Source organism: Hyperolius riggenbachi, chromosome 12 (assembly GCF_040937935.1).
Source record: "Hyperolius riggenbachi isolate aHypRig1 chromosome 12, aHypRig1.pri, whole genome shotgun sequence".
NCBI lineage: Eukaryota > Metazoa > Chordata > Amphibia > Anura > Hyperoliidae > Hyperolius > Hyperolius riggenbachi.
Window position 1 is genome coordinate 159,635,591 of NC_090657.1, and position 16,012 is coordinate 159,651,602.

At 50.8% G+C, this 16,012-nt stretch overlaps 1 protein-coding gene across 1 annotated transcript in view; it reads right to left on the reverse strand.

The window, feature by feature from the left end:
* Positions 1–16,012, reverse strand: part of LOC137542565 (opioid growth factor receptor-like) — a 53,513-nt gene that overhangs the window by 17,578 nt on the left and 19,923 nt on the right. The window contains exon 5 of the mRNA XM_068264587.1: positions 5,022–5,100. Within this exon, the coding sequence (XP_068120688.1) occupies positions 5,022–5,100 (79 nt within the window). The remainder of the gene's footprint in view (positions 1–5,021; positions 5,101–16,012) is intronic.

Here is a 16,012-nt window from a genome sequence, read left to right on the forward strand (position 1 = left end):
GATTGCATGGTTACCATTCAGCTGTGTGGGAATTTGCATGTCTGTTTCCATTGGCTGATGTCCATATAAAAGCCTGCCTCTCATTCCGGACCTCGCCCGACATAACGTACAGCTTACCTGAGTTGTTTCTGGGTCCATGCTGTGAAAGTTGTATTTTTGTATTGCTTTGCTTTGCATTACCTTGCCTGCCTGGACGTTCGCTGCACCCGCAGGGGTGCAGTGAAGTCTTACTATCCTGTTAATTGGAGACTGCGTTCACCACATTGTGACTGGTAGTTATCCTGCTTGCTCTGTTCCTGTGGACGTGACTGTAGCAGCGGTTGCTATTAGTTCTGCTCCTACCTGTTAGTCTTGTCTGTGTCAGTGTGGATGTTTGCTATTGCTAGGCAAACAATCCTTCTGTCTGTCTGATCCTGCTAGTTCTGTTCCTGTGAACGTAACTATAGGCTGCGGTAGCTATTAGTTATGCTCTTACTTGTTGTCTTGTCCAAGTCAGTGTGGATGCTTGCTATCACTGGGGCAGCGATTAGATTGGCAAGCATTCAGCCTGTCTCTCTATTGTCTGTCTTGTTACTCAGTCAGACACTCAGGGCTACGGTCGCCCTGAGCAACCAGTGTGTCTTGTTCGCTGACAACCAATCTGTCTGTCTATTGTATGTCTTGTTATTCAGCCAGAGGCTCAGGGCAGCGGTCGTCCTGAGCAACCATTGTGTCTTGTTTATTTGTGGCGGTTATCGGAAGCTTAGAGCTGCGGTTGCTCTGGGCAATCTTGCTCCCTTGTCCATAACTCCTGTGGTGATCTTCCATCACCTAGCTGCATAGTCTTGTTTGTTCTGGTGGTACTCTGGCTTTCTTGGCCTCAGCTGCTATGCCTTGCACCTCCAAGGTCTGGGTGTAACCAAAGTCGGGCAGGTGTTATTTCCTCACCTCCCGTTCAAGCGGGGACCGGCACATAGGGTGAAGAAGGAGGTGGTAGATTGGGGCATAGCAGCTGAAAGAAAGCAGGAGATCAGCCAGGCATTACAGTAACTATATTGATTTACTTGTATCCACTAACAAACCTTGTCAAAATTTTGTTAGTACTTTTTCGCCTATTTTTGGTACTTTTTCAATACAAAAGTGCTGAAAAGTTATTTAACAAAATTATTTTGATTATTTTCTTGGACCAGAGCTGTCTGGGTATTCTGTAGCACTGGTCCAAGCCCTATCCAATAGAGCCATATCAAACCTTGCCATGCACTGAGGAGAACCAACAGTTTGAAACAGGCTGTATGCATGTTGGGTTGGTGTCGTTCTGTAAAATGTATAAGCTATAGGCTTGCTATATACCAGCGGCTCTGAATGTGAGCCTGGCTTCTGGGGCATAAAGAGATACTGTATATTTCGGACCATAAGACACACTTTTCCCCTCCCAAAGTGGGGGGGGGGGGGGGGGGAGTCAGTGCGTCTTATGGTCCGAATATACAGTCAGGTCTGCCACCCCACAATACCTGCGGCAGCTCTATCTGAAGCCCAGCATCTGCATTCAGCCGAGAATTGCGGCTCAATTCCTGTTTTAAGTCAGGGGACTAAATTAGATCTACAAGTGGCCTGTGCATGGGGTCTGGAGCGGTAGTTGGCGCGATTATGCAGGGCACTGTGGAGAGGCAATTATCGGGTCACTGCTGCAGCTCTCAGCTCCTTACCGATGTTCGATGTTCCATAGTAGGGCTGCAGGGTCCGTGTGGTGCCCCGTCAGATTGGCTTCACAATTCCTGCACATCGCTAAGAGAGAGATGGAGAACCGGAGGGCTGCAGGGTCTGTGCGGTGTCCTGTCCTGGGCAGCAGTGAGAGCGGTACCTGTAGGGATGGCAGTCTGCGGGTCCGTTCAGTGTCCCATCGTAAGCATCATCCTCCTGAGTGGAACTGCAGAGTGGGGGAAGAGGGGAAGAAGTCCGCGGGTGCACGCTGGTGGTATGTTGGAGGATGGTGCTTGCGATGGGACACTGCACGCAGTGGCGTAGCTAAGGAGCTGTGGGCCCTGGTGCAGGTTTTACATGGGGCCCCCCCCAAGAACTTTATACATAGCAATTGATACAGCGCACCAAAACTTGCCAAGGACAACCACAGTGTCAGAGGTGCAAGAAGGGGATTGGGAACAGTGTGTTAAGGATTACTACTATTCAAAGCATCTATAGAAGTGATTATTACCAGCACAGGACCAATAGAGAGCTAATACTGTGATAGAGGGTGGACCCTTCGGGGCCCCTCTGGCCCAAGGGCCCCGGTGCGGTCGCTACCTCTGCACCCCCTATTGCTACGCCCCTGACTGCACGGACCCGCAGACTGTCATCCCTGCAGCTGCCGCTCTCACTGCTGCCCAGGACAGGACACCGCACAGACCCTGAAGCCCTCTGGCTCTCCTCCTCCCTCTTAGCAATGTGCAGGAATTCTGAAGCCAATCCGACGGGGCACAGAAATGACCCTGAAGCCCTCCAGCTCTTCTCCTCCCTGGATTCCTGTTGCCTCAGGCTCAACTCTTCCACTCCTTTGGCCAACCACAGCCATCGACACCACCATGCTGGGCCGACTCCCAGCCAGCACTAAGACCACCCGCGGAGTCAGGCTGCCACATCACAGCTCTCCTCTGGAGCCCTGGAGACATCCACTGTTGCTTGCCAGAAGACCAGCACAGTACCAAGTATATGCCTCCAGATCCCATAGGCTTCATGGCCCACGTAGTGATGAACACACTTGCATATGTGCCAGGGCTGCTGCAGGTAATGGGGCCAGTGTGCCAGGGCTGCTGCAGGTAATAAGGCCAGTGTTCCAGGGCTGATGGCAAATCGACCAGTGTATGGCTACCTTAAGAATAACCCTTTTGTCTGTTAAGTTGCCAGGGCTGCTGCAGGTAATAGGCCAGTGTGCCAGGGCTGCTGCAGGTAATGGGGCCAGTGTGCCAGGGCTTCTGCAGGTAATGGGGCCAGTGGGCCAGGGCTGCTGCAGGTAATGGGGCCAGTGTGCCAGGGCTGCTGCAGGTAATGGGGCCAGTGTGCCAGGGCTGCTGCAGGTAATGGGGCCAGTGTGCCAGGGCTGCTGCAGGTAATGGGGCCAGTGTGCCAGGGCTGCTGCAGGTAATGGGGCCAGTGTGCCAGGGCTGCTGCAGGTAATGGGCTAGTGGGCCAGGGCTGCTGCAGGTAGTGGGCCAATTTTATAATCCCTCCTCCTCCTCCTCCTCCTCCTCCTCCTCCTCCTCCTCCTCCTCCTCCTCCTCCTCCTCCTCCTCCTCCCATCCATCCATCCATCCATCCATCCATCGCAGTAGGGAATTGCAGATTTTCAAAACCGCTTATATACCATAGCTGGGATTTGAACCCAGAACCTAGTGTGTAGTAGGTATCTGTCTTAACCTCTAGACCATGACCCACACTACATGCTAAAGCTGGCGGTAGCATAAACCATACTTCCATTATGATCAATTCGATAGAAAAAGTAGCATGATTAAGGATTTGTACTTTTTGAAAAGCATGCTTATATACCATAGCTGGGATTTGAACCCAGGACCTAGTGTGTAGTAGGTATCTGTCTTACCCTCTAGACCAGGTCAACATACTTCAGACCGCTGGTGGGCCGGAGTAAACATAAAATGATGTAGAAGTCTTTGCGGACCAGACAGTGAAGCATACCCAGGTGACAATCTGCAAGCCAATTGGACAGCAGTGTCACCTGATGTGGAATTTGATTGGAAACCAGCAAAATTTCTGCTTTCTGGCTTCCATGTGGATGGGGGGTGCTGCACTGCTATTCCATATGTGGACCACCAATATTTAAAGATGTAGCTGACTGCATTTATAAGCAATACATTTTCTGTGTGGGGGGCCGGTAAGAAAGCCTTAGGGGGCCACATTCGGCCCGTGGGCCTTAGTTTGAGGACCACTGCTCTAGACCATCAACCACACTCAGGGCCAGGCTTTAGCATGTAGTGTGGTCAGAGGTGGGACAAGGTCCTTCAGCACCCAAGGCTGAGACAGCAAAGTGCGCCCCCCCATCCCTCCCACCCCAGCTGTCACACACTGATTGCTATTACACTAAGAGGTGCCCCAGGGCCCCCCCCCCCCCCCCCCCCAACACCTTAATCTCTACTTATCTGGCTTGCAGTCGCTGCCATGTATCACCTTTTCTTATTTCTTTCTGCTTCAAACACAATTGGGAATGACAGCTGAATGAATTGTGCACCCCCTCCTACACTGCACCCTGAGGCTGCAGCCTCTCCAGCCTCAGCCTTACTCGTGGGTAAGACAGATACCTACTACCATGCAGTGTGGTTCATGGTCTAGAGGGTAAGACAGATACCTACTACACACTAGGTCCTGGGTTCAAATCCCAGCTATGGTATATAAGCATGCTTTTCAAAAAGTACAAATCCTTAATCATGCTACTTTTTCTATCGAATTGATCATAATGGAAGTATGGTTTATGCTACCGCCAGCTTTAGCATGTAGTGTGGGTCATGGTCTAGAGGTTAAGACAGATACCTACTACACACTAGGTTCTGGGTTCAAATCCCAGCTATGGTATATAAGCTGTTTTGAAAATCTGCAATTCCCTACTGCAATGGATGGATGGATGGATGGATGGAGAGGAGGAGGAGGAGGAGAGAGAGATTTTAAAATTTTTCCGACGGAATTCCGTATAAGTCGGAATTCCGCGGAACTGCCCCGGTATACCGTCGGAATGTAACGGTAACGGAATTTCTATATGACGGAATGCGGAATTGTGCCGGAAACGGAAATGGGCTATTCCGACCATGCCTGTTTGACCCAATAAAAGTAATTTATTTCCAATCACAGAGTGATCATTGAGGAGTTTACTGCCTCTTTATTAAACTGTTTGTAATTATTCTATTTCACTTTGGCACCTGTGGGTCGCTGGGAAGCCTAATGAGATAACATATAGAGGGGCCCGAGCATAGGAGTACTCTGGACTCTTCCATAAGGAGCTAGGGTATGATTCTAACGTATGGCTGCTGTTGTGGACTCACCATTGGATGTAGTTGTGGTTCATTTCTAGCTCATAGTAATCATCCTTCCAATAGTAGTGCAGTAATTCTATAAGTGTTCCTGTATATGACAAAAGCAAATGGACAAATTTACAGCTGTCCAAAAAGACTACAGAAATCATCATTGTGTATAATAAGATTGATAGACTGTTGAGCTGATCTATTGTCCTCAATTTTCTTTTGTGATCTGCAAGTTTTGTAAGTTGTGGTATGTAGATTATGTAAAACCTTTTCACGCCCTCTTTTGTGATTTACAACTTTCGTCAGCATCCTTTTGAGTTTTAAGCTGGCCATACACTAGGCCGATTCCCCGCCGATCGACAGCAGATTCGTTTACTGGGATCGAATCTGCTGTCACATCGTTCACGCTACACGCTAAATTTCGATCTATATCGTCCTGAAATAGATCGATCCCGTCGATCGCTCCGTGCGGGAAATTACTGTCGATCGCCCGCGGGTAGGGAGCGCGTCGCTAGCGGCGTTCGAGTGCCCGACGACCGACGCAATACAGCTACAATACATTACCTGCTCCGCCGGCGCGACTCCCCAGGACTCCGCTGTCTTCTCCGCTCTGGTCTGGTCTCCGGGTCCGGCATGCTTCCTGGCAGGAAGTTTAAACAGTAGAGGGCGCTCTACTGTTTAAACTTCCCCCAGACAGGAAGAAGTGAAGCATGCCGGACCCGGAGACCAGACCAGAGCGGAGAAGAAGACAGCGGAGACCTGGGGAATTGCGCCGGCGGAGCAGGTAATGTATGCGGGGGGGGGGGGGGTAGCGTCGGCAGCAGCACCACCACCACCACCACAGGTTGTGAACGGTTTCATGCTGAAATCGATTCACAATCTGTTTGCAGTAAAGGCAGCCATACGATCCTTCTCTGATCAGATTCGATCAGAGAGGGATCTGTTGGTCGAATCTAATGGCAAATCGACCAGTGTATGGCTACCTTAAGAATAACCCTTTTGTCTGTTAAGTTGTAATGCAAATAATCTGCTTGTCTGGTTTTCTACAGACTCAGTAAAATAAGTTAAAGTGCCCATAGATCTTCTGATGTATGGGCTCCTTAACATAATTTTACTGAGGCAGATCTCTCGCTGATTGAATCAGAATCAAATTTTATTTCACCAGGCACGACTGGGTCATGCCCAGAATTGGATTTAGCACAAGAAAGTGATACAACAAAGGAAATAGAAACAACACAGAGTTACAGAAACAACATGTTACAAAAAGGTAAAACAGTAATATTATTACAACCTACAGCAAGACAGAGAACAGTGAACAGTGCAATGATGACCGTAATCAGAAGGCAGTCAAGCAGGCCTAAGGGAGAGGGACCGCAGGGGAGCGGGTTGCATGGGCAGAGTTTAAGAGTCTAACGGCTCCAGAGAAAAAAGTGTTCCTAAGCCCCGTGGTCCTGGCGAGAATGGTACAGAGCCTCCGGCCCAATTTGAGCCAACTGAAAAGGCTATGGCCTGGGTGGGAGCTTTCGCCAGCAATTTTCATTGCTCTAGAGTGCAGTCTGGTGTTGTAGATGAGGTCTAAAGGGAAAAGGGGTCTCCCGTTAATTCTCTCTGAGCTGATGACCCTCTGAATTTTGTACCTGTCGCTGGTGGAAGAGCCAGCATACCAGACCAGGATGGACGAGCGGAGGACCGAATTAATGGTGGTGGAGTAGAAGGACTTCAGGAGTTCCTGAGCTATACCAAACTTCTTTAGTTGGCGAAGGAAAAAGAGTCGTTGTTGCGCCTTATTTTGAGTTGAGATGGTGTAGGACCTCCAGGTCAGGTCATCAGAGATGGTTGTGCCCTGGAGACAGACACTGGGTACTTGTCACACGAGCCCCACTGGCCGTGAACACGCAAAACCGTCCGATCCGATTCTAGCACACAGATTGAGAGCTATGGACGCAATCTGCGTAGAATTGGCGGAGTTTGAGCGTCACGACGCAGTAGGGAGCCTGTGAGGTTACGAAAATACACTTTTACTCCAACCCAGGGGTAGATTTGCCACCATCTCTGTTTTCTATCAGCCCAGAGATAACTGCTAACTGGCTATAGACCTGTGAAACAAACAACCGGTTAAAACTGTGCAATTCCTATCTATCTATCAAAACAGTAGCGTCCCTTCGGAAGTTTAGGTCTCGTCTGTGTATACTGAATAGAAGGTTTTACTGAGAGGTAAAGACCTTTTAAAAAGCCTTTATTTGTTACAATATAAATAATTAATATATACAGACAATCGTGAACAATTAAACGATGAGAGACAGTGATAACACAGTACATAAAAGAAAAAGGGATAAAAAGAACGAATACTTATGATTCTGTGGAAAGTCCGTTCGGGAAAAGACAAAGTTCCTTTGTTGCAGTTAGTTCGCAATATGGCCGAACCACATGGCCGTTGCTCCGCCTGCAAGATGGCCACTGCTATTTCCCCAAGCAGTGGCAGTCTTTTCGGTATGATGGAAAGTGGGGGAATTGGCTGGGGGTCCTCATGCAATCAGTTTTGAGCACTGACATTTCTGGGCGGAGTCTCAAGCTCAGCCCAGGGGCGTGTCAGGCAGTGAGTTCTCAGGGGAGGAACTTCCAGCCATCCACAGAATATGTCCAATTTCATACCCCGCCGGGGTTTTGTCGCACATGCAAACCGATTTCATATTCAGATTGGGCTGAGAATACACGTTCATAGGACATCAAACTTGCAATATTTGGGGCGCACGGGGACCCCATTATTCATATCTCAGCCCCTGCTCGGGTTACCTGGCTATGTCTAGTATCACCATATTCTACAGAATTAGGGAAACAAAATTATGTAATTTTCATATTCCTCCCATGGATGGTATTTGCAAAATGTGACAAAGTTATCAACACCATGCATTCCATACTCAGTTTAGTCGGTGCCGTCAAGACTGGGAGGAATGTAGGTGTCAATAGACCTCATGCTGTGCTAGCTTCCCCTGTTGAATAGACTCTGTTGGTATTTCAGCTCTGCCCAATTAGCACATTAGTGTCACCAGAGCTTTTCCGGGAGCCTTAACAGGATTTCTTGCTAAACCAGGTTGCTTTAGCCATATGCTAACGCAGGCCCATTCAGCCCTCATGGCAAAAGGGGGGGGGGAAGGCAGGAAGGAAAAACTTCTATTTTAAAAATAAAGAATGTCAGTTTTCCGATCACGGTTGCGATCGGACAATCGGCCGCGAATCCTCGGACGACTGGGCGTCGCCCGGCGTCACACCTCCCCCTTCCCGAGCTCTGCTCAGGGAGGTGTCAACAGGACGCCTTCCGTAGCAGCTATTGGCGCTGTTGGGTCGGGTTCCCCCTGACACCGCGACAGCCCATCAGCGTTTTGGTGTCGGCTGCCTGCTTTGTGTTGGATCGTAAAGTCGTACTGCTGCAATGACAGGCTCCACCGTAGGAGCTTGCCGTTGGTTCCAGCAGTACGGTTTAGCCAACTCAGGGGATTGTGATCAGTGACGATCGTGAAGGAGCGGCCGTACAGATACGGCTGCAGTTTCTGTAGGGCCCACACGATCGCCAGGCACTCCTTTTCAGTTGTGGAGTAGGCTACCTCTCGGGGCAGGAGCTTCCGGCTCAGGTAGAGGATAGGGTGTTCATCCCCCTTTCCATCCACCTGGCTGAGGACTGCGCCGAGACCGTAGTCAGAGGCATCGGTTTGCACCACAAACCGACGACTGAAGTCTGGGGCCTGAAGCACAGGGGCGCTTGCGAGGGCCTGCTTCAAGGCCTGGAAGGCATTCTCGCAAGCGGGGGTCCAGCTAACAACCTTGGGGTGCTTCTTGCTAGTGGCATCGGTCAGGGGCTTCGCCAGTGTACTATAGGCGGGAACAAATTTCCTATAGTAGCCGGCGGTCCCCAGGAACGCCTGGACCTGCTTTTTCGTGATAGGTCGAGGCCATGCCAGGATGGCGTCCACCTTTCCCGTGTCAGGTTTCAGGGTGTTACCCCCCACCCGGTGACCTAAGTACTGCACCTCGGTCATGCCAATCTGACACTTACTCGGTTTAACCGTCAGATTGGCCATGGCCAGCCTCTCTAGTACCTGGGACAGGTGTTTGAGGTGTTCTTCCCAGGTGGGGCTGAACACCGCAATGTCATCCAGATACGCTACAGCGAACCCTTGCATTCCCTCTAGCAGGTCGTTCACGGCCCGCTGAAACGTGGCAGGGGCGTTCTTCATCCCAAAGGGCATCATCGTGAACTCGAAGAGGCCGAACGGGGTGATGAAGGCCGACTTTTGCCTCGCGTCAGGTGCAAGTGGTATCTGCCAATACCCCCGGCTCAGATCCATGATTGATAGGTACCTGGCTGATGCCAGTGTATCTAGCAGCTCATCAATGCGAGGCATGGGGTAGGCGTCTGTAGTGGTGATGGCGTTCAGTTTCCTGTAGTCTACGCAGAACCGAGTTGTCTGGTCCTTCTTGGGGACCAGGACAACAGGGGCTGCCCAGGCACTACTGGACTTTTGAACCACCCCTAACTCCAGCATCTCCCTCACCTCCTTCTGCATGTCCGCCTGTACCTCGGGAGAGACACGGTAAGCGGACTGCCTGATGGGGGGATGGGTACCTGTATCTACCCCATGCACCGCCATACTGGTCCGCCCCGGGATACCGGAGAAGGTGTGCTGGTACTGGCCCAGCACCTTCTGTAACTGCTCTTGCTGGGCTGAGGCGAGCTGTGGATTGACGTTTAGGTCGCCGTCCACATCTCGTACGTCAGCCAGCAGGTCTAACAGGGGGTCTGCCTCTCCCTGCTCTAACCGGCTGCACACTGGCAGCGCATACTGGGTCCTGTCATGGTGGGCCTTCAGCATGTTTACATGAAAGCTCTTCTGCTTCCTGCCCCCCATGTTCACTAGATACGTCAGAGGGTTTAACCGCTGCACTACAGTAAAAGGCCCCTCCCAGGCTGCTTGCAGCTTGTTCTGCCTCACGGGAAGAAGGGCATATACCTTGTCACCCACATCAAATGACCGCTCTCCAGCAGTGCGGTCGTACCATGCTTTTTGTTTGGCCTGAGCCTGGGCCAGGTTGTTGGTCACTACTGCGGACAGGGACTCCATTTTGTCCCTGAACTTGAGGACGTAATCGACCACGGAGACATCAGTGGGGTCGCCCTTGCCCTCCCATGTCTCCCGCATCAATTGTAAGGGTCCTCGGACATTCCTCCCATACAGGAGTTCAAACGGGGAAAACCCGGTTGACTCCTGCGGCACCTCCCTGTACGCAAACAACAGATGAGGCAGGTATCGTTCCCAGTCCCCACCTTGCGACTCAACAAACGTGGTCAGCATTTGCTTCAGCGTCCCGTTGAACCGTTCACACAGTCCATTGGTCTGCGGGTGGTAGGGACTGGAGACAATGTGCGTCATGTGTATCTTTTTGCACAGGGCCTCCATGAGTTCGGACATAAACTGGGATCCCTGATCGGAGAGCATCTCCGCAGGGAACCCGACTCGGGAGAAAATGTTAAGTAGCGCGTCTGCTACCTTGTCCGCCCTCAGGGAGGAAAGCGCCATGGCCTCAGGATAGCGGGTGGCGTAATCCACCACCGTCAGGATGTACCTTTTGCCACTGCTGCTGGGAGTGGGCAATGGTCCAATTATGTCGACTGCCACTCTGTGAAAGGGCTCACCTATGATTGGCAGTGGACACAAGGGAGCCTTGCGGGGGTTCCCAGCCCGTTTTACCTTTTGGCAAACAGTACATGAGCGGCAATAGTTGGTCACATCGATCCGCATCCTGGGCCAGTAGAAATGACCCTGGATACGGTCAAGTGTCTTGTGGATTCCCAAGTGCCCTGCCAGGGGAATGTCATGTGCGGACTTCAGCACATGCCCCCGGAAGGCACTGGGTACCACAAGCAACTTGGTACCCACACTTGTTTCACCTTCGGTGGGCTGTACAGGCTCGCTGTACAGCTTACCACCTTCCCAATATACCTTGAAGGTATCTTCATTCGTGAGGGGCTCCGAAGCCTGCCTTCTGAGTGCCTCGAGGCTAGGGTCAGTCTGGAGTGCTTGCACAAATGCAGCACTCTCGCTCTCAGCCAGCTGGCCCGTGGCATATGCAGTTAGTGGCTGAAGGCTACCATCCCTGTGGTCAGAGGAGGGGGAGGAGGCCGGAACCTCTTCCACCTGCTCTGAGCCCAGGTTCTGAGCAGCGCGGCTGCGTGTTACTGCCAGTACAGGTACACCTTCAGACTGGCACATACTGGCATTACTCACATCCTGGCTGCATGCATGAATTACAGTGACAGGTACAACAACATTTCCATCACAAACAATCGGTATATCAAACACAGGTACCTGTGACACAGGTACTATTGGACTCGGTACCCCTGGACTGGGCACATTCAACCCACCTCCCCCCTGTTCTTGCCCCTTGGTGCAAAGTACCTTAGTGTGGGCGGAGAGTCCGTCTCCCTCCTGGCAGTCTGAGGGGCTTGGGGCAGGTTCATAATAGGACACAAGCTTGCCCAGGTCGGTCCCCAACAAAACTGGGACCGGCAGTTGGTCCAGGACCCCAACAACCTTCTCTTGAACCCCCACCCCCCAATCGATGGACACCCGAGCCTGGGGAATGCGAGAAAGAGTGCCCCCCACTCCAGTGAGGGTAAGGTATTTGTCAGGGAGGATATTTTCCGTCAGGGCCAGGTGCGCACGCACCAGGGTGACATCCGCTCCAGTGTCGCGGAAACCGGTAACAAGCTGGTCGTTCACTGTAACCAGCTGGTGGTTGCTCGTAGCGGAGTGGATCCCTCTCCCACCTGCGAACATGACGTTGTTGGGTGCTCCCGGCTGGGGTGCGCTGGCTGGCGGCAGTTGCCGTGGGCGAGGTGTAGGTGGTGCAGGAGCTGGCGCGGTCTGCCTCCGCTCCGGGCAGTTAAACTTCATGTGTCCGGGCTTGCGGCAAAAGTGACAGGTGATACCCTCTGTTACTGCAGGCCTGGACGCAGCAGCTGCGCTGGATGGCCTCTGGGGCGCACGGCTCACAGAGGTAGGAGAGTCTGCAAAATTGTGGGACTGACCTCCTCTCCAGCTAGATGGGGCAGTCCTGCGGGTCTCCGGCACCCTGGTCGTTGCAAAGGTCTCAGCGAGGTCTGCAGCGACCGTCGCTGACGCCGGTCGGCGCTCCAGCACAAACTGGCGTACATCAGCCGGGCAAATGTTCAGAAACTGCTCCAGGACGATTAAGTCCTCCAGGACACCGTAAGACCCTTTAGTGAGGCCTAGCGTCCACTGGCGGAGTGTGGTGAGCAGACTGCTGACCACATCTTGATAAGAATCAGTAGATTTTTTCTGCCAGGACCTGAACCTTTTCCGGTAGGCTTCTGGCGTCAGCTGGTACTTAGTGATTATAGCCTCCTTTATAGCGGTATAATCATTGTCCTTTTCCACAGGCAGCTCTGAGAAAGCATCAAGCGCTTTGTAGCGCAGCAAGGGTGTCAGATGTCTGGCCCACTGGTCTTGGGACAGACGATACTGACGGCAGGCCTTTTCGAAAGACCTCAAAAACAAGTCAATGTCAGTGTCTTTTTCGATAATAGCAAATTTAAATTTTGCACTTACTGGAGCGGCAGTCCCTTCAGCAGGGAGGCTGGGCGTTGAACTCCGGCTGGCTTGCTGCACTTTCGCCATGTTCAGCTCATGCTGTCGTCTCTCCCGCGCCTCTGCAGATTGGCGTTCCTCTCGCTTTTGCTCCGCCATGTACTGCAGGTACTTGTCCACATCAGTTTCCATCAGCTTTTGCAATGCCTGCTGCATTACTGGATCAACATAACTGGACAGTCCAGTACTGGCCGGTTCCAGGCGAGTACTTTCAGGGGTTCTGGGGTCGGGGATCACACTGACAGCCTCCTGCGTATCTGTTGCCGCATTGCCCGCGGGTTGCTCAACCTCGGTACGCACAGGATCTTCAGTCTCTGGTTCCCCTCGACTTGCGTTAGATGAGCCGGTGTCCTCCACAGTGGACACCTCCAGCGTCCGCAGATTCTGGCTATCCCATCGGTACAAGTCCGTTATCAGGTCCTGCTGTTTCTTGCCGCGGATGTCCATGCCTCTCGCCTCGCACAGACTCTGCAGGTCGGATAGGACCATGACCTTGTAATTCCCGGACATTTCCATGCCAAATAAAAGAAAACTTAGGGGAGGGGTACTGGTTACACAGTCTCTCTGTATATATGAAAAATATATTGCACTCAGTCACTACCAACGAATTAGTTCGTTTCTCGATAGGGCTAATTCGATAGCCCTACCTGAGATACTATCAGCACACACAGATCCCAAACGCTGCCGACCACTGTCACACGAGCCCCACTGGCCGTGAACACGCAAAACCGTCCGATCCGATTCTAGCACACAGATTGAGAGCTATGGACGCAATCTGCGTAGAATTGGCGGAGTTTGAGCGTCACGACGCAGTAGGGAGCCTGTGAGGTTACGAAAATACACTTTTACTCCAACCCAGGGGTAGATTTGCCACCATCTCTGTTTTCTATCAGCCCAGAGATAACTGCTAACTGGCTATAGACCTGTGAAACAAACAACCGGTTAAAACTGTGCAATTCCTATCTATCTATCAAAACAGTAGCGTCCCTTCGGAAGTTTAGGTCTCGTCTGTGTATACTGAATAGAAGGTTTTACTGAGAGGTAAAGACCTTTTAAAAAGCCTTTATTTGTTACAATATAAATAATTAATATATACAGACAATCGTGAACAATTAAACGATGAGAGACAGTGATAACACAGTACATAAAAGAAAAAGGGATAAAAAGAACGAATACTTATGATTCTGTGGAAAGTCCGTTCGGGAAAAGACAAAGTTCCTTTGTTGCAGTTAGTTCGCAATATGGCCGAACCACATGGCCGTTGCTCCGCCTGCAAGATGGCCACTGCTATTTCCCCAAGCAGTGGCAGTCTTTTCGGTATGATGGAAAGTGGGGGAATTGGCTGGGGGTCCTCATGCAATCAGTTTTGAGCACTGACATTTCTGGGCGGAGTCTCAAGCTCAGCCCAGGGGCGTGTCAGGCAGTGAGTTCTCAGGGGAGGAACTTCCAGCCATCCACAGAATATGTCCAATTTCATACCCCGCCGGGGTTTTGTCGCACATGCAAACCGATTTCATATTCAGATTGGGCTGAGAATACACGTTCATAGGACATCAAACTTGCAATATTTGGGGCGCACGGGGACCCCATTATTCATATCTCAGCCCCTGCTCGGGTTACCTGGCTATGTCTAGTATCACCATATTCTACAGAATTAGGGAAACAAAATTATGTAATTTTCATATTCCTCCCATGGATGGTATTTGCAAAATGTGACAAAGTTATCAACACCATGCATTCCATACTCAGTTTAGTCGGTGCCGTCAAGACTGGGAGGAATGTAGGTGTCAATAGACCTCATGCTGTGCTAGCTTCCCCTGTTGAATAGACTCTGTTGGTATTTCAGCTCTGCCCAATTAGCACATTAGTGTCACCAGAGCTTTTCCGGGAGCCTTAACAGGATTTCTTGCTAAACCAGGTTGCTTTAGCCATATGCTAACGCAGGCCCATTCAGCCCTCATGGCAAAAGGGGGGGGGGAAGGCAGGAAGGAAAAACTTCTATTTTAAAAATAAAGAATGTCAGTTTTCCGATCACGGTTGCGATCGGACAATCGGCCGCGAATCCTCGGACGACTGGGCGTCGCCCGGCGTCACAGTACTCTTATGACTTCGGAGCCATCAATATAAATCGGGGGTGGGTTAAGGGCATGCTTCCTGAATTCAATGATCATTTTGACTGTTTTGGTTTTGTTAAGGACTAGCCTGTTCTCTCTACACCAATTGTAGACTGTCTACCTCCCGGTGGTAAGCCTGCTCATCGCTCTTACTGACTAGGCCAACAATTGTGGTGCTGTCTGCAAATTTGATCATTTTGACAGACCTTGCTGTAAATGCTCAGTTATTCATGTATCCAGAGAACAGAAATGGCGACCAGACGCAGCCCTGCGGGGCCCCAGTGTTGGTCACTCTAGGTCTGGAGGTGATGTCACCCAACTTAACAACCTTGGACCTGTTCAAGAGAAAGTCTGTGATCCAAAGACTGAGAGTTTGATGGACATTGAGCTCCGTAAGATTGTCATGCAGAACGTGTGGGCAGATGGTATTGAAGGCCGACCTGAAGTCCAGGAGGAGGATTCTGGCATACGAGTCTGACCTGTCCATGTGATCAGTGACAAACTCCAAGCAGTTAATAATGGTGTAGTAAATGGACCGGTTTGCTCTGTATGCGAACTGGAGTGGGTCCAGTCGGTCCAGTGTGGTGTGCTTGATGAGGGACAGGACCACTCTTCTCAAAGGTCTTCATGACCACAGAAGTTAGGGCCACAGAGATCCACAGAGATCTGTTGCCTATCCACACAACACAGGCAATTGCAGATCGATTTCAGCATGAAATCTCTTGGTAATCACTGTGATGCTGCATCCACTGCCTCCGCGCTGTCACTCTAATGCAAAATGTGACCCCCCCCCCACAATGCCCGGTGCAGTATACTAAAATATGGCAAAGCCATTATATAAAATTCAATAGATTAAAAAACCAGAGATGACATGGTTAGGCATCAAGAATGTATAAGCAGCAGACACATATTTATCAAAACTGTGTAATACATAATATATGATGTCCAAATAACAGAACACTGCAGACATCTGTGAAGATGAAAAGGAAAAAAAGGGGGTGGGGGGGGGGGGGGGCGGGGGATAATCCCCAAAAAGTTATGTTCTCATATCCCTAGAAAGGTTATGTTCTCACATCATAGGTTAGGCTGATGTCCATTTTTGAATTCAACTCTGTGGGCAAACGTGTTCCCAATTTCCATATCCAAAAAGCCTCCCGTTTTAACAATAACCCGCATAGGTCACCTCCTCTAGGTGAAAGTGCCACTCTTTCTATGCCTTGGAAAGTAAAACTAG